Here is an 18,983-nt window from a genome sequence, read left to right as displayed (position 1 = left end):
CTCTAATAAGCTGTGTTAAAAAGAATATGTGTGCATGCTTAAGAAGACTAGGTGCTGACAATATTATTGCAAGGATGCTTAATATAAAAGTCATTTGTTAATACAGAATTTGAGTATTACTGAAAGAGACACATGCTATTGAATTTTTTTCAATTTTCATTCATTAGGACAATTCACAAGAATACCAAATTATAAAGGGAAGAATAATTTATACAGGGTAAAAGTCAGTTAATAGTTAACTGGGACATTCTCCATGACAACATCTCTGCCACCTCTTCTCAAGCAGTATAAATTGTTGTTGAAGCTATATCAGAGGAAGTAATTTATGTGTATACTTGCTTATCAAAAGACTAGTCTTTGCTTGATAACTAACAGTGCCATTAACAAAGGTGGATCTTGAAAAAAATAAAATGTTATATAGTAAAAGATTTCTCAGATAATTAATTTCAGAAAGAAGGCAAATCACAACATTGATTACTTAGTGATGAAACACCAGTTGTTCACTGTGATTTGTTATATGCACAGTATAATTTATATTGTTCATTGTTTTATTAGGTATCATTTAAAATGATTATCAAATGGTCATCAATGTTAGATGTTGCACCAAAAGAATGTTTTATGGTTTGTTTGCACCTCTCAGTAAATTGTTATTTGTAGCTCCATCACATTGGGAAAGGAGGAACAACCAGCTGAAGAAAATGATATTAAACATGGGGAAAGGGTTAGCTATCATCAAATTGGAACTTAATATGAAGTGAAGTGAAGGGAGGCAAGGAGATCCACAGTTTTGAATTCTTGCGAAAGAACAAGTTAGGGTAAGAAACTGTCCAGAGAGTCTTGATTTCAACACAGGCAAGATGCCCAGGGAGGAGAAACAGCTAATAGTCCAGCATAAGCTAATAGTCCAGCATATTTGAAGAACAAAATACCAGAAAGGAGAGATAAGAGAGGATTTGGCATTTTGACAGCAAGCTTTTTCCCCTGTATCCTGTGCAGGAATGAGATAGAAAGCTGCTGGGTAAATCTCTCCAAATATTTGGGTAGTATTCAAACATTGGAAAGATTTAGACTTAAAGTACTGTGAGACTTCCAATCTGTTATTTTAGGTGGAATTTTTAAAGGTTTTAACAAGATGGCACTTTTTGAATTGGACTAATATGACATGAAAACTCTATTATAATCTGTTTCTGGCTCGCAGGGGAAAATGAATTTATACTTTAACAAATCAAATCGATCACCTCTAATAGTCTTCAACGTAGACCTTTTTCTAAGTATTTAATTTTAATTAATCTCTTTTTTTTTAAACACAGTGGGAAAGCTAAAATGTTTGAAGTTATTATTGAAACAATCCAATATGATTTCCCAGCATTCATTGGAAAGCTCTTCAGTTATGCATCAAATCCAGGGCTGATTCTTCCTGGAATCCTACTCATGATGTAAGTGCATTAACTTCACTTTTACAAGAGAACATCTCTTCATCATTTGAATGATAGGTGTGCTTTAGCACCCTAAAAGATATGTTTCAATTATAAATCATTTCAGTGATTATATTAATCACTATAAATATCTGGATCTTTTTCCTGACTGGTCCAATGACTACATAAATTGTAGTAAAATCTCACAAACCTTAGAACAATTTCAGACACCTTTCTGGCCTCTCATGAGCGAACTCCTTTTTGGTTTTATCTGTGGCTTTACTAAACAGTACTCTGCTCTATATTCAGTTCTTCTTTGTTCCTTTCTTTGTTCACCTTCAGAGCACATTCTAAAGTTCAGTGGTGGCATGATGGCACAGTGGTTAGTGCTGCTACCTCACAGCGCCAGGGACTTGGGTTCAATTCCGGTCTAGGGTCACTGTCTGTGTGGAGTTTGCACATTATCCTCATGTCTGAGTGGGTTTCCTCCAGGCGCTCAGTTTCCTCCTACAGTCCAAAAATGTGCGGGTTAGGTGGATTAGCCATACAAAATTGCGCCTTAGTATCAGAGGGATTAGCTAGGGTGAATATATGGAGATAGAGCCTGGGTGGGATTGTGGTTGGTGCAGACTTGATAGCCAAATGGCCTCCTTCTGCACTGGAAGGATTTTATGATTCTACAATTCTCTCATTTTAGACTTCTGTTCATTTATATAGTTTCCTTAACTATCTGTTCTTTAATTTACTACATTGTTTTATTAACCAGCACTCCATGGTATGTCTTTTCTTCTAGCAAATCTGAAGAAATATTCCCTCTCTAGCCTTTTAAAACTAACTTCTATAAATTCAGCTAAAAATTATACTGAAAACGTCTTTTTATTGTAAAGGTGCCCCTGATTGCTAAGCAATAAGTTTTACTTCTCCCAGCTTGTTAGTTTTTCACACCATAAACCTCTCAAGGCACAATAGAACCACAGTTTGAACTGAAGCAAAAACCACCCAGATGAAAACACCTTTGTGTAACATGAATCTATCCTTCCTTACATGGGGGGTGGGTGGGGGAGAGGGGGGGTGTAGGAAGTGTAGTGATATTGTCATTGGACAGCTAATTCAGAGAACCAGAATAATTGATAATGTTCTGGGGACCTGAATTCAAATCCCACTGTGGCAGATGGTAACATTTAAATTTAATACAAATATGGAATTAAAACTGCAATGATAATCATGAAATCATTGTTGATTGTCATAAAAAAAATTCAATAATGTCGTTTTAGAGAAGGAAAACTGCTTGCCTATGTGTGACTCCAGACCAACAGAGATGTGGTTGACTTTCAAATGCCCTCTGAAATGGACTAGGACATCACTCAGTGCAAGGGTAATTAGAGGTGGGCAATAAATGCTGGCACAGCCAGCAACCACATCCCATGAATTAAAAAAAGACTCAGAAACACTAAATTACACCCACTTAAAATTATATCTTATTTCTAATATTTAACAATACAAATATAGATCAAGTGATCAAAACTATCCGTTTTCCTGACACATGATCCCTTTTTACAACATTAGTTTCTGTATTTTAGTAAATAATGAGTTAGACGTCCTGAAGCTGCTTTGAAAACAGTTATGGAGAGAAGGTAAGTGTGTAAAGAAATAGGGAAGGGGGGGGTAAGGTAAATGTGTACGGACGTAGGTAGATCGGGTAGCAGGTGGGTAGAGTTGTATCACGGGTGAATTGGATAGAATGGCACAAGTTTCATTCTATCCACTTGGTGAGTGGTGTGGCAGGTGGGCTAGGTGAGTAGGTATGTTGAGGTAGTTGAATTCGGTCACGGGCTAGTCAAATTGAGTTGGAGCAGTTGGTTACTGGGGGCTCATCAGGTTAGGTCTGGGGGAGTCAGAGGTTGGTGGGACATTTGGGGAAGGCACTATGGGGATTAGTTGGGGTGGGGTGGGGAGGATCAGTTGTATAGTTACCCAGGGATTTAATCACATTTTATCTCTTCAACATTTCCTGGATAACTATCCAGATAATTCAAAATTATCTTAAGTCTCCAAAGCTAACTCAGAGTAGGAGATATTTGGGGAGGTAGAAAGAAGGAGAATTGCCCATTAGAAGTTCAAACTTCCTGGGCAATTCATAGGAGTTCTTATGTTGGTATCTTAGATGTGTCCCATAATCCTCTGGAGTATGACTGGTCTCCAGCTATCCAGAGAATGGAATATTTGGATCTATATTTCAGACATGACTTGGGGATAACTTGCTAGAAATTCCCTTGGTCTAACTACCCTGTTGCTAAGTCCTCTGGTAGATCTACATCACCTCAAAGGGGCCATCTGACCTAGACTGGCATTAAAATTCAGACTTATGATTAATTTTCACCTCTTTCTAAAGGGTCCAGATTGGACAGGATCCAGTTTGACATAAATGCTGCATTTTGTCCCTTCCTGGGAAAGATGGGTGCTTGAGATAGACACTGAGTGACATAGTTCCTGCCAACTTTATTCATACTGGGAGTCTTTTAAAAAAAAAATTCCGGAGAGTAAGTAGTAGAGGCCATTACTGGTGTGACCCTGATATATGTTTCAGGATGGCTGTCCTGCATGTTTGCAGTCTTTTTACTTTACAAGAAAAGGTTTATAGGGTGAGATTGACTATATGAACAGGATAACATCAGTTTTGAAATCAATGTACAATTCATGCTTTATAAGTTTAAGTTTATTTATTAGTGTCACAGGTAGGCTTACATTAACACTCCAATGAAGTTACTATGAAGATCCCTATTGCCAAACTCCGATGCCTATTCGGGTACACTGCGGGAGAATTTAGCATGGTCAATGCACCTAACCAGCATGTCGTTTGGACTGTAAGAGTAAACTGGAGCATCTGGAGAAAACCCATGCAGACACAGGGAAAACGTGCAAACTCTACATAGACAGTGACGCAAGCCAGAAATAGAACCTGGGTCCCTGGCGCTGTGGGGCAACAGTGCTAACCACTGTGCCACTGTACAGCCCAAAAGCCTAACCCTGCAGCTGTCATCTTAATTGTTGCTCTGAAAAGCATTAATGAGAATTTTGAATGGATATAATGTGTGTTTTCAACTGAAAGCATTCCAGTTTGTCAAGTATTACAATGTCTGACATTTGAACTCTATTTAATTGCAGTTTAGCCATATACTATCTCAATGCCACTTCAAAAACATATGAAGCTGCTAATTTGGAGCTAAAAAAGAAGATGCAAATGGTATGTTCATGTTGAGAAATACATCTTGCATATGTAGTTACAAAGTAAATAGAACAAATGCATGTTGTTCTATGTTTATGATTTAAAAAAAAACTGAAATGTTGAGTCCTGAAATTCTGAGCATCTATGGGAAGGGTTTTTACCAGCTCTCTATTTTGATTTGATTTGATTTATTATTGTCACATATATTAACATATAGTGAAAAGTATTGTTTCTTGCATGCTATATAGACAAAACATACCATTCATAGAGAAGGAAACGAGAGAGTGCAGAATGTAGTGTTACCGTCATAGCTAGGGCGTAGACTTTGGGGTGAGATGGGTTGTGGGATGGGCTGGTAATATGGCATGAGAAGGTGGGAGGTGGACTGCTTATTAACTCCCTGCTGCCATGCCATTTTACCAGCGATGGGGACAGAGACCAACTGAACCACTTAAATAGCTAAATAAGGGTCTCTTCCTGTCATCACTGGCATTTTTACCAGCAGCACGTTGGCTCTCCATTGTGAGGGGAGACCTAGTGAACCCTGATGGCCTATTTCCATGCTCGATCAGACCTCCGATTCCAGCCATGAGGTGCCCTTGGTGGCAATGGCCACCCTTGCGGCAACATCCACTGCTCTCACCACCCTTCCTCTCTCCTTATCGGAGCCTGCTTGACTGGCCTTGGCACCCCCATACCCAACTTATTGGGCTCAGAGGATGACATACTGAATCTTTTTCTTCTCATCACAGTCCCAGCAGCAGCTACCACTCCTAGAAGCACTGCGATTACTGTTAATCTGCTGGCCTTTTGATCTGCTGGGAGCTCAAATAGCAACTAACTAATTAACTCCAGGAAAATGCTATCAGGGTCCCACAGACAGCCAAGTGATGCTGCTCCTGACTTCTGATAAGTCAACCTGATCTATAATAACATTCATCAGTTAAAGAGCATTTTCACTTGGCCTATTATTGAACACCTTCCCAAACAATGCCTCCTTTCCAACCCATCTTTTCCCATTATCCATCCTGTGTTATTCCTCCTTCTGCCCTTCCCCATCTTTTCCCATTGGTCCTCATGTTTCTTTCCTCCTTCCCCTTCCTCTCCAACACAACATTTGCCCATTATCCCCAATGTCTCCTTCCTCTATCCCCTCTACCTGATCAAACATCAGTCACAATGCTGGTTGTTGCCAGGTTTGCTCCCTTGTCTGAGCACCCAGGTAACATTCTCCAAGACAATGGAGGAACTCACTGGGGAGGGCAACCCTACGCTTCTACCAGTGTAATGTCTTATTGGCTTTGGTGAGAATCCATAGCAGTGCTCTTGCAGGTAGGCTTTGAATGTTGCAGTCATCTTGAAATCAGAAGCAAAGTGAGCATTTGCTGCAGACTGCTAATTTCTAAACATGATTCAGACTGGTCTAATTTCCTGCTAACATGCACTAATTTGGGAAGGGCTACATGGATCTGGTGAATAGATCCTGTACAATTGCAACAAGACATCCCTGCTCTTGTATTTGTATCCTCTTGTTATGAAGGCTGGCATACCATTGTCTTCTTCGCTACCTGCTGTACCTGATGCTTACTTTCAGTGACATGTATACAAGAAAATCAAGGTCTCATTGCACATTTCCCTCTCTCAACCTATAGTCATTTAGATAGTAAACTGCCTTCTTGTTTTTGCCATCGAAGTGGATAACCTCACATTAATCCACATTAGACTGCATCTGCCATGCATTTGCCCACTCACTCAATTTATTCATCTCTGCACTCTGCTCCCAGCACAACCAGCTTTGTATCATCTGCAAATTTGGAGACATTAGATTTAGTTCCCTCATTTCAATCAGTTCTATACATTGTGAATAGCTGGGATCCTAGCACTGATCCCTACAGCACCCCACTAGTCACAGCCTACCACTTGGAGAAAGATCTGTTTATTCCTATTCTTTGTTTCCTGCCGTTCAGTTTTCTATCCATCTCACTACACTACCTGCATATGTTTTACACACTAATCTCCAATGTGGAACATTGTTGAAAGCCTTCTGAAAATCTAAATAAACCACACTCACTGGCTTCCCCTCATCAACTCCACTAGTTACATCCTTGAAGAATTCCAGTAGATTTGTCAAACATGATGTCCTTTTTGTAAATCCATGCTGACTCTGTCCGATCCTGTCACTTTTTCCAAAAAATAGCCTTGTTATTACATCTTTAATAATACACTCAACATTTTCTCCACTGCTCCACTGATTTCCTGTATTCTCATAACCTCTCTTTTTAAATAGTGGGGAATACATTAGCTACCCTCCAACCTGCAGGAACTATTTCATGGTCTACAGAATCTTGGAAGATAACCACCAATGCATCCAATATTGCTAGGGCACTTCTGGGATATAGGTTCTCAGGCCCTGAAGATCTTTCAGCCATCAGTACCATCAATTTCCACAACACTATTTCCTACTAATACTGATTTCCTTCAGTTCTTCCCTCTCACTAAAACCTGTATTCCCCAACATTTCTGGAACATTATTTACATCCTCCTTTGTGAAGATGAAACCATAGCATATATTTATTTGGTAAGCTATTTCTTTATTCCCATTATAAATTCTTCCATTTCTAACTGCAATGGATCTTCATTTGTCTTTACCAGCTTTTTTTCTTTTACATACCTATAGAAGCTTTTAGAGTTAGTTTTTAAGTTTCACACAAGCTTACTTTTGTATACTGTTTTCCCCTCCTTAATCAAGCCCTTTGTCCTCCCATGCTGAATTCTAAACTGCTCCCAGTCCTCAGGTCTGTTGTTTTTCTCTGGCCAATTTGTGTGGCTCTTCCTTGGATCGAATTCGAGCTCTAATTTCCCTTTTAAGCCATGTTTGGTCATCTTTCCTGTGTTATTTTTGCACCAGACATAAATGAACAATTGTTGCAGCTCAGCTGTCTGCCTTTAGAGTGTTTGCCATTGCCTACCACTGTCATCCCTTTAAGTAATGTTCCCCAATCCTTCATAACCAACTCACACCTTCTACCATTGTCGTTTCCTTTATGTAGATTCAAGATCCTAATCTCAGAATAAACTTGATTTGTTCACACGGTTAAAAAAAATGCAAACTTCACTGCATTGTTCCTGAGCAAAAAAAACACTTGACTATTAGAGTCAATTAAAACACCTTTCTGTTAAAACTGATACTTGTAAGCAAAACATTGAATTCATTAAATAATCACAGGTGGATAGGGTCGTAAAGAGTGCTTTTGGTACATTGGCCTTTATAAATCGGAGTATCGAGTGTAAAAGTTGGAGTATAAGGAGTATAAGGTTGTATAAGGCATTGATGCGGCCAAATTTAGAGTATTGTGTACAGTTTTGGTCACCTAGTTACAGGAAGGATGTAAATATGGTTGAAAGAGTGCAGAGAAGGTTCATGAGGATGTTGCTGGGACTTGAGAAGCTGAGTTACAGAGAGAGATTGAATAGGTTAGGACTTTATTCCCTGGAGCGTAGAAGATTGAGGGGAGATTTGATAGAGGTGTATAAGATTTTGATGGGTATAGATAGAGTGAATGCAAACAGGCTGTTTCCACTGAGGCTAGGGGAGAAAAAATCCTGAGGGCATGGGTTAAGGGTGAAAGAGAAAAGTTTAAAGGGAATATTAGGGGGGGGCTTCTTCATGCAGAGAGTGGTGGGAGTGTGGAATGAGCTGCCGGATAAAGTGGTAAATGCAGGGTCACTTTTAACATTTAAGAAAAACTTGGATGAGTTCATGGATGAGAGGGGTGTGGAGGGATATGGTCCAAGTGCAGGTCAGTGGGACTAAGCAAAAAATGGTTCAGCACAGACAAAGAAAGGCCAAAAGGCCTGTTTCTGAGCAATAAATTTTCTATGGTTTCTAACTGCATTTTGTCACATTGGGAAGTGAGTTCCAACATAATAACATTACTCATGGAAACAGTGCCAGAATTTCTGTGTTACATATGAAGAAACTTGGGATTGTGTTTATTCTGTAAATTAAATATGTGATTTCTTTCTTGTATAAAAGTTACGTGATGAACAGAAGAACAGAAGGAACAACAAAAACACTGTTAATCCCATGTTGCAAGATTTGGAAGATCTTTTACCAAATAATGCAAATATGAGCAAAGCTGAGTTAGGTAAGAGTGGAAGTTTTATTCTATAAGCTGTTTTTACTGTGTGTTTTATCAAATTTTGATAAAAATAAATATCTAGCAAAGAAATTTAAGTATTTAGTAATTACATCGATGTTAGCAAAATAAAATTTCATTGAATTTTGGCAATAAAACTGCTGTTTAAGTATGAACTTGTAAAATGGGAATATTTGGTTGTATTCCATTAGGAAGCCAGCTCCTCAGTTTTAACAGAAAAATGCTGGGGAATCTCAGCAAGTCTGACAGCATGACTTAATGCTGAAGGGTCATCTAGATTCAAAACATTGGTCCTGACGAAGGGTCATCTAGACTCAAAATGTTGGCTCTACTCGCTCTCCATGGATGCTGACAGACCTGTTGAGATTTTCCAGCATTTTTCTGTTTTTGCATTTATCCTCAGTTTTAACTTCTGACTATCTTTGACAATTCCACGGAAAGGGTGTATTAATGAAATGCAACAATTCAAACTAAAAGATGTATTTACCCCTTGCCATTTGCAAAAGCAAATCCGTGAGAATTTTGTTTTTGCAATAGTTTATGTGGGTGTTGGGAAGCAATTGAACAATGTTTAAGACTCTGATGGATGCAATCTAATGGGGGGGATAATTTGAAAACAAGGCAGAGTCCAAATCTATAGGGTTTTCGCTTCATTTTTGATGCCCATATGAGTTCCAACCCAACTGGGGATTGGAAGGAAGTTCCTGCCTGTTGTATTTATATCCAGCAACTGCCTGGGATCATGGCTTCAGTTGTACCCAGATTTCCATGGCAATACCAGGAATGCCACCAAATAGATCCTCAATAAGCTCAGTGATATCTACATCTTCTTATAGCAGGCATTGGATCATTGTTCTTTGTTCTTTGCCTCTTAATATTGAAGTGACTCAGTATGGTGTTATGATGGAATGAGAGCCTGATAAAATCTCTGGTATAATAATTTCTTTAGGTTTGCAGCACTTAGCTTCGGATACTGACATGAACACCGATGCATCAGTTCTAAAACTACACAGTCATTACAATTAGCTTTATTAGCAGTTTCACAGATCCAGGGACCTGGGTTCGATTCCCAGCTTGGGTCACTGTCAGTGTGGAGTTTGCACATTCTCCTCATGTCTGCGTGGGTTTCCTCTGGGTGCTCTGGTTTCCTCCCACAGTCCAAAGATGTGCAGGTTAGGTTGGTTGGTCATGCTAAAAATTGCCCCTTAGTGTCCTGAGATGCATAGGTTAGAGGGATTAGTAGGTGTAATAGGTAGGGATATGGGGCTGAAGTTTTCCGCCTTCTTCAATGTTCAACTAGTCTGTGACTACAAGAGTTTCCTCCATGTGGGTATACTCTTGGCAATTGCCATGACTGCTTCATACATCAGTAGTCCAGGTTGCTTCAGGTTTTCATTCCAATCCCAAAATGTGTGAATGCATCCTATTGGACAAAGGAACTTCCTGAAACATACAAGATCCCGAGAGGACTTGGCAGAGTGGATGCTGAAAGGATGTTTTCCCTTGCGGGAGAGACCAGAACTAGGGGACACAGTTTAAAAATAAGGGATCTCCCATTTAAGATGGAGATGAGAATATGCTTTTCTCTCACAGGGTCGTGAATCTTTAAAATACTCCCCCTCAAAGAGTGATGAAGACTGGGTCAATGAATATTTAGGACAAAGGTAGATAGATTATTGACTAACAGGGAAGTCAAAGGTTATCAGGGATAGGTGGGATATGGGGTTGAGGCCACAATCAGATCAGCCATGATCTTACTGAATGGTGGAGCAGTTTGAGGGCCCAGATGGCCTCCTCCTACTCCTAATTTGTATGTTAGTGCATGCTTGAATCTGCAGTTAAAGATGAAAAGATTGCTCAGGAAAGAAATAAAGAGGGGACAAGTAAATAACTGTATTTTTCTACTAATGTAAATGATTAGTCAATTTTTACCCTTTAAAGAATCTTGGTGTAATTGTGAAAAGCAAAGTTCATGTTCTCTTCTAAGTGTAAAATGACTTCACCAGAATTAATTTGCTGGAATAATTAAGATTACAGTTGGAAGCAACTCAAAATATTGCGAGACAGATACAGTACAGAAGAAAATAATAAGCTTAAGTTTATTTATTAGTGTCACAAGTAGGCATACGTTAGCACTGCAATGAAGTTACTATGAAAATCCTCTCGTGGCCACCATCCTGCACCTATCCAGGTACACTGAGGGAGAATTTAGTATGGCCAATGCACCTAACTAGTGCGTCTTTTGGACTATGGGAGTCTATAGATGAAACCCATGCAGACATGGGAAGAACGTGCAGAGTCTGCACAGACAGTGACCCAAGACAGGAACCGAACCCAGCTTCCTGGTGCTGTGAAGCCGCAGTGTTAAGCATTATACCATCATGCTACCCACCTGAATGATTCAATCAAATGCAAATATTTTAACACTGGGTTCAAGAAGTCTATTTTAGCTTTCATATTTTCACAATTTTCATTCATTTCATACGTTCACTGATTAATCTATGAAATAATATTTAAGATGGACCTTTTTTTTGTGTTGAATGGGCAGATAAAGTAGTGGTTGAGAAACAACCCACTGTCACCAATGGAGTGACAAAAGCTAATGGAAAACATGGAAAAGAAATGGCTCTGATGCCACCACCTCCGAGAATGGTAGTGACAAAACCACCAAATCCAAGACAAGCGTCACACCCACTGGGACAACCAAGATCTGGAACTCCAAGTTCAGGTCCACGTAGACCTCCTCCTAGTCAACCAAGACGCTGAGCTTGTGACAGGAAAATATAAGCATCTTCAAGTGCAGTTAGTGTCAGCAGTATGGAATTGCTGTTGTAAATGTCTGATCAAAGTTAGACATCATTCTAGGCAACTTTTTAACCAAATTCTAAAACTGTCAAACCTATTATCAATAGACTTATTTAATTTAATTTTAAATTTGATAAATTACATTTTTCTTAAGCATTGAGATTTCTTACTAAATTTGTTTGAAATCATTATACTTTATACTCATTTGAGAACTGGTTTTGAAATAAACCTAATGTAGAGTTTTCTGTTGTCAACAAATTATCAGCATGTTAAAAGTTTGATATGTTGAAGTTGGTTCTGTATTGATGGTCATTAAGAATGTCAAAATTAAAACATAAGAAATTACTTATTGATCCTTACATTTATTACTGATTTAAGGTTTTGAATGCAGGTACATTGTAAATCATGTCAGCAGTAATTGTGTAGTTGCTTTGGGTAGTTATTTATTGTGTCACTGAAAATTAAAACTTGCTAAAATATAGGGCAATATGCCAAGGAATATTTAGAATGACTACGTTAGGAGTAGTTGCAAAATCAATTAGGCTAATTTCATACTATACTAAGGTGGATAAGATAGAAAGACTAATCTATTGATATTGAAATTAATCTCCTTCCATAACTTTGAGAGGGGACCAGCAAAACCTTTGGAGTAAGGGTGTAAGATATAGTTTATCTGCAAGTTCCCAACAGCCTTTAACATTACAGCTGGAAAATGACCATGGAAACTTTGGATCCACTTAGGCAATGTTTGGTCCAACTGAGAGCAGAATTTCCAGGAACAGATAAAACGTTAGACAGTGAAATCACTTGGGACATGATAGTGGCATGTTTTTTGTTTTAACATTCTATCACAAAGCAGGCAAGAACTGCTCCTCCCTGTCTAAAGTACTATTGTCATACTATGTCTTAGTTATTCACAAAAATGCAGTTTCGGTGAAGGTAGGAAAGGGGATGCGTAAAATGTTCTCCAGATACTTGATGATTTGACTCAAAACAACTCGATGACAACATCACCATGGCAGCATCTTTTCCATGCCAATTTCCTTTGTAATAAACATGACTTTGAAAATAAACATCTTAATTATTCTTTTGGCCTGACTTTCATGCCTGTTGGTTGCAATGGCTGGGAGGGTCCAGAATTGGACTTGGAATCCACTCCTGGGTGACATTGTATTAATGATGCAATTTTACATCGGCTGACTAATTACGGCCCACCCAGCGTTTATCGAGTCCCTTGAGTAGTTAGAACTTGAGGGTGGGGATGGGAGCTGGTCCAATGATAACATGGCAAGAGCTTTAAAATGTTGGCAGCTTCCTGAAGGATGGTTGCAGTTGGGGAGGAGCCTTAGGGTGCTGTCCAGAAGAAAATTTCTACCCTTACCTTTCTCAGCAGTCAGAGCCTCAGCACCTGGTGGGCACAGTACATGGGAGGGCAAGTCCCGTGTGAACTCTGTCTCCTCTTTTTTGGATGAATGCCTTGGAATACTGGTGGAGGAGGTCAGTGTCAGGCGGGACATTGCAATGCCACAGGATGGCAGAAGGAGGGTACTGCACCTGACCAGGAGGACCTGGGCAGAGGTAGCAGGTCATGAGGTGGTTGGACGCGCATAGCTCCAATGGCACTGTCAGTGAGGGGGAGGGGGGTTGTTTAAATCACTCTAAGTACAGAGGGACTTTTCATGGGTAACCTTCCATTCTGCTATTATTCGCTAAGTTGTTTACTTGTGACTGCTAACACCTTATAGTATTAAATTCATTGTCAGTGCCAAGAGCATATAAATATTTGCTTTTTCGTTAATGGCCTGTATGTACATCTTATGCTTTATTGGTGCTGGTGCACCTTTGTTTCATGCTGGACGGGCGATGCTGTAAAATTTATTGCACAGCTAATAAGTGAACTTGGGTTCAATGGAGTTGGCCACTGCAAATGTCTGGTAAAGGGGTAACACCCTGGCATGACGTGGAAGCAATGACTTGGCAACCTAACTGAAAGTGCATTGAATCAAGGCTTCCCTCGTGTCCCTACCTCCTTGAAGGTTCCAGGAATTTACCTCTATATCCTCACCTCATTCCTCCCTGACTCCCCCTTCTGATCCACCACTAGAGTCATCAGTGGCAGCCTGTGGAGCTTCCTCGATATCCTCAACTTTTAGTGGGCCCTTCTGTGCCAGAACCGGATTGTGAAGAGCACAGCATACAACAACTAAAAGAGACACACTTCCTGGTCCAAGGATCTGAATCTCTTCTTCAGTTGACCGATGGTCCTCTCTATCACTGCCCTAGTGGAGATATAACTCCTATTATACCTCTCCTCTACATCTGTCCTTGGATGTGGGAAAGGTTACTTTTTAAATGGATAGCTCTTGTAAAAGCAATGTAAAATCTCAGTCAATGAGCTTTTAAATGGCCTTAATTGGTCCTTTACTTGTCCACAGGTGTAGCTCTGATGCCCATCAGGCATGTGGCAAGACGTTGAGGCATAAAAATCAATGCCATTTTGCACAATTTTACATACATTGGTTTTGATTCTGGTCTACGAACATGCACATGCTACACTCATAGTTTTTATTCAGATCGATTTCGAGAGGTGGTCATTTTGCTGTGGCCAACAGCCACAGTGGTATTTGAATGGCAATAAGCATTGGCAGGCACTGTGTTCTAACATTCCATCACAAACCAGCTCAAATGCCATTTGTTGCATAGAACAGAACTAAAACCACACGCAAGGCAAAACTTTCTGTGCTGCATCCTTCATTATGTAGGCGCATTGGAAATGACAGAATGCCAGGTTGAAATAAGGCCACAGAATCAGGAGAATGCAGATGATCTATAGTTTAAAAAAAGAGTAGAAAGACTTGTCAACCAATAAATCAGAAACTTTCTAATACAAAAAACAAGAAAGGATGAAGATACAGACTAGGCCTATTATTATCTGTAAAGAGAAAATTACAGATTTATATTTTAAGTGGAACCCATCCTCACCTGAAAAATAAGCAAGCATTTTACTTACTGAGGTTGGAGAAGTTAATGACTTGTATGCAGCTCAGTATCAGATCAAAGTTGTCGATGTAGAGTTAACCGATGCTACAACAACAGATCACATCACAGCTCAGAAAGCCTGTCTCATCCAATCATGAATAGTGGTGGATAATTAAACAGGTAACTGGAGGAACTGGCAGGTGGTCTACAAATACCCCCATTGTCAGTGATGGGGGAGCCCAGCACATACTGCAAAAGCTGAAACATTTGTAACCATCTGCAGCTGGCAATGCATAGTGGATTATGTTGACGTGCTATCATGTGGCACTTACACAGCAATAACCTACTCACTGAAACTCAGCTGGGTTTTGCCACAGGGCTCCTAACTTCATTACAACCTTGACCCAAATATGAATAACAAATCTCAACTTGAGGTGAAAGAAAGTGATTGCCTGCATTTAACAGAAAGTGACATCAAGGAACCACAGAAAAATAGAAGGGGAAAGTTCTGTACTGTTTGGAGTCATAATTCACACAAAGGAAAATAGTGTGGTTGTTGGATGTCAATCATTTTACTCCCAGGAACTCACTGCAGGATAAAAGCAAAATACTGCGGCACTAGAATCTGAAACAAAAACAGAATCTCAAACATCTCAGTAGAGCTGACAGCATCTGTGGAGAGAGAATAGAGCTAATGCTTACATCAGGTCCTGAGCACAAAATGTTGGCTCTATTCTTTCTCCGCCGATGGTGTCAGACCTGCTAAAATCGTAGTGTCCCAGGTCCAAACACCTTCAGCTGCTTCATCAATAACTTTCCCTGCATCATAAGGTCAGAAGTGGGGATGTATGCTGATGGTTAAGCAATGTTCAGCACCATTCATGACTCCTCAGAAGCAGTCCATGTTGATATACAGCAAGATCTGAACAATATTTAGGCTTGGCCTGATAAGTGGCAAGTAATATTCCCATTACACAAGCGCCAGGCACTGACTATGCTGACATTCAATGGCATTACCATTATGGGTCATTCTCATTTGGGAAGTCTATAATCTGTGTAAACCCTAAGGCTGGATTTTCTGACTAAAAGGTTGGGGAGGTGTGGGGGGAGGGGAGGTGCTGAGGTGGGAGGGTGCCCATGATCCTGTTGGATCCCGTGTAGCAATGAAAGGCAAGGTAACGAAATTTGCTGATGACACGAAGATGAGTGGAAAAACAAATTGCGTGGAGGATGCAGAAAGTCTGCAGAGAGATCTGGATAGGCTGAGTGGACGAGGACCTGGCAGATGGAGTATAACGTTAGCAAATGTAAGGTTATCCACTTTGGTAGAAATAATAGTAAGAAAGAGTATTATTTAAAGGGTGAAAAGTTGCAGCATGCTACTGTGCAGAGGGATCTGGGGGTCCTTGTGCATGAATCGCAAAAACTCAGTCTACAGGTGCAGCAGGGGATCAAGAAGGCGAATGGAATGTTGGCCTTTATCACGAGGGGGATAGAATATAAAAGCAGGGAGGTCTTGTTGCAACTGTATAGGGCATTGGTGAGGTCGCAACTGAAGTACTGTGTGCAGTTTTGGTCCTCTTATTTGCGAAAGGTATATTGGCCTTGGAGGGAGTACAGAGGAGGTTCACCAGGCTGATACCGGAGAAGAGGGAGTTAGCTTATGAGGCGAGATTAAATAGACTGGGCCTGTACTCTTTGGAGTTTAGAAGGCTGAGGGGGGATCTTATAGAAACTTACAAGAGAATGAAGGGGCTAGATAGGGTAGAGGTAGAGAGATTCTTTCCGCTTAGAAAGGAAACCAGAATGAGAGGGCACAGCCTCAAAATAAGGCGGGGTCAGTTTAGAACAGAGTTGAGGAGGAACTTCTTTTCTCAGAGGGTGGTGAATCTCTGGAATTCTCTGCCCATTGAAGTTGTGGAGGCTAAGAACATAAGAACATAAGAAATAGGAGCAGGAGTAGGCCATCTAGCCCTTCGAGCCTGCCCCGCCATTCAATAAGATCATGGCTGATCTGTCATGGCTCAGTTCCACATTCCCGCCCTCTCCCCATAACCCTTAATCCCCTCGCTTATCAAAAACCCATCAACCCGCTTCTTAAAAATATTTAGCGAGGTAGCCTCCACCACTTCAATGGGCAGAGAATTCCAGAGATTCACCACCCTTTGAGTGGAGAAGTTCCTCCTCAACTCCGTTCTAAACCGCCTCCCCTTTATCTTGAGGCTGTGCCCCCTAGTCCTACTGTCTTTTTTGAGCGGGAAGAGTCTCTCCACCTCTATCCTATCCATCCCATTCATCATCTTATACGTCTCAATGAGATCTCCTCTCATTCTTCTAAACTCTAACGAGTACAAGCCTAGTTTATTCAGCCTCTCCTCATAGCTCAATCCCCTCAACTCCGGTATCAGCCTAGTAAACCTCCTCTGCACTCCCTCCAGGGCCAAAATATCCTTGCGCAGGTGCGGCGCCCAAAACTGCACACAGTACTCCAGCTGCGGCCTCACCAATGCCCTATACAGCTGCAGCAAGACCTCCCTACTTTTATATTCAATCCCCCTCGCTATGAAGGCCAGCATCCCATTCGCCTTCCTGACCACCTGCTGCACCTGCAAGCTGGGTTTTTGCGACTCATGCACAAGGACCCCGAGGTCCCTCTGCACCGTCGCCTGCTGCAGTTTTTCGCCCCGTAAGTAATAGTCCTTCCTACCATTCTTCCTACCAAAATGGACCACCTCACACTTGCCAACATTAAATTCCATTTGCCATTTCCTGGCCCATTCGCCCAGCCTATCTAGATCCTTCTGCAGACTCTCCACACCCTCCGCACAATTTGCCTTTCCCCCAGTCTTGGTGTCATCAGCAAATTTCGACACCCTGCACTCGGTTCCCTCCTCCAGATCATCTATATAAATGGTAAATAGCTGAGGCCCCCGCACCGACCCCGGGGCACCCCACTAGTCACCAACCGCCAATCCGAATAGCACCCATTGACCCCCACTCTCTGCCTCCTATTTGACAACCAATCCTCTATCCACGCTAACACCCTACCCCCAACTCCATGTCCCCTGACCTTCTGCAATAACCTCTTGTGAGGTACCTTGTCAAACGCCTTCTGAAAATCCAGAAAGACCACATCCACCGGCTCTCCTCTATCCACCGCCCTAGACACATCCTCATAGAACTCCAGTAAATTTGTCAGACACGACTTCCCTTTAATGAAACCGTGTTGCGTCTGCCCTATCAAGCAATTCCCTTCAAGATGCCTCGCAATTTCCTCCTTAATGACGAATTCTAACATTTTACCTACCACAGACGTTAAACTAACCGGCCTATAATTCCCCGTCTTTTGCCTGGCACCCTTCTTAAACAACGGCGTAACATTAGCCGTTTTCCAGTCTTCCGGCACTTCCCCGGAATCCAGCGACGTCTGGAAAATAACCACCAAGGCATCCACTATAACCTCCGCCATTTCTTTCAGAACCCTCGGATGCATTCCATCCGGTCCTGGGGACTTGTCCACAATCAGCCCCCCCCCCCTCCAGTCTGTCGAGCACCACCTCTCTAGTAACAGTAATGTCATTAAGACCCTCCAGTCCTACCACCTTTCCATCGCTAACACCCGGCAAATTATTCACGTCCTCCTCCGTGAAGACAGAAACAAAAAAGTTATTCAAGACCTCAGCCATTTCCCCATCCCCTACCACTAGCTCCCCTTTCTCATCCTTTAAAGGACCAACGTTCACCCTAGCCAGCCTCTTCCTTTTTATATATTTATAAAAACTCTTGCTATCCTTTTTTATATTAAGTGCTAGCCCAGCCTCATAGCTTCTCCTACCCTCCTTTATCAACTTCTTTGTCAATCTTTGTTGACATTTAAACTTTTCCCAATCCTCTTCTCGTCCACTGCTCTTAGCTACTCTAAATTCCTCCGCTTTTAATTTAACACTTTCCTTCACCTCCTTCGTTATCCACGGCTTATTACCTCTCTTCCTACTGTCCTTTTTGACCATCGGAATAAATTTCTGCTGAGCACCAAGAAAGATCTCCTTAAAGATCCTCCACTGCTCCTCAGCAGACCTACCTTCCAACGCGCTCCCCCAGTCCACATTCGCCAATTCTTCTCTCATCCTACCATACTCCCCTCTATTCAAACAAAGGACGCGTGTCCGGGAACCCACTTTCTCCTCCTCCATCTGCAACAGAAACTCCACCATGCAATGATCACTCTCTCCAAGAGGATCTTTCACCGCAAGGTCCCTAATTCTACCCGCCTCATTACATAGCACCAGATCCAAGATAGCTCGCTCCCTCGTCGGCTCCAACACACACTGTTCAAGGAAACTATCCCGGCAGCATTCCAAGAACTCCTCCTCGAGCCCACCTCGTCCAACATGGGTC

The 18,983-nt window shown here is 41.3% G+C and overlaps 1 protein-coding gene across 1 annotated transcript in view; it reads left to right on the top strand.

Annotated features, from left to right (window-relative positions):
* The window catches only part of tmc2b (transmembrane channel-like 2b), a 62,816-nt gene extending 51,249 nt beyond the window's left edge, over positions 1-11,567 (top strand). Inside the window, exons 16-19 of the mRNA XM_080189790.1 lie at positions 1,311-1,436; positions 4,581-4,659; positions 8,678-8,789; positions 11,350-11,567. Coding sequence (XP_080045916.1) covers positions 1,311-1,436; positions 4,581-4,659; positions 8,678-8,789; positions 11,350-11,567 — 535 coding nt within the window. The remainder of the gene's footprint in view (positions 1-1,310; positions 1,437-4,580; positions 4,660-8,677; positions 8,790-11,349) is intronic.
* Positions 11,568-18,983: the final 7,416 nt, after the last annotated feature.

This window comes from Carcharhinus amblyrhynchos, chromosome 5 (assembly GCF_965287045.1).
Source record: "Carcharhinus amblyrhynchos chromosome 5, sCarAmb.v2.hapA, whole genome shotgun sequence".
In the NCBI taxonomy this organism is placed as follows: domain Eukaryota; kingdom Metazoa; phylum Chordata; class Chondrichthyes; order Carcharhiniformes; family Carcharhinidae; genus Carcharhinus; species Carcharhinus amblyrhynchos.
This window is presented reverse-complemented; position numbering and strand designations above follow the sequence as displayed.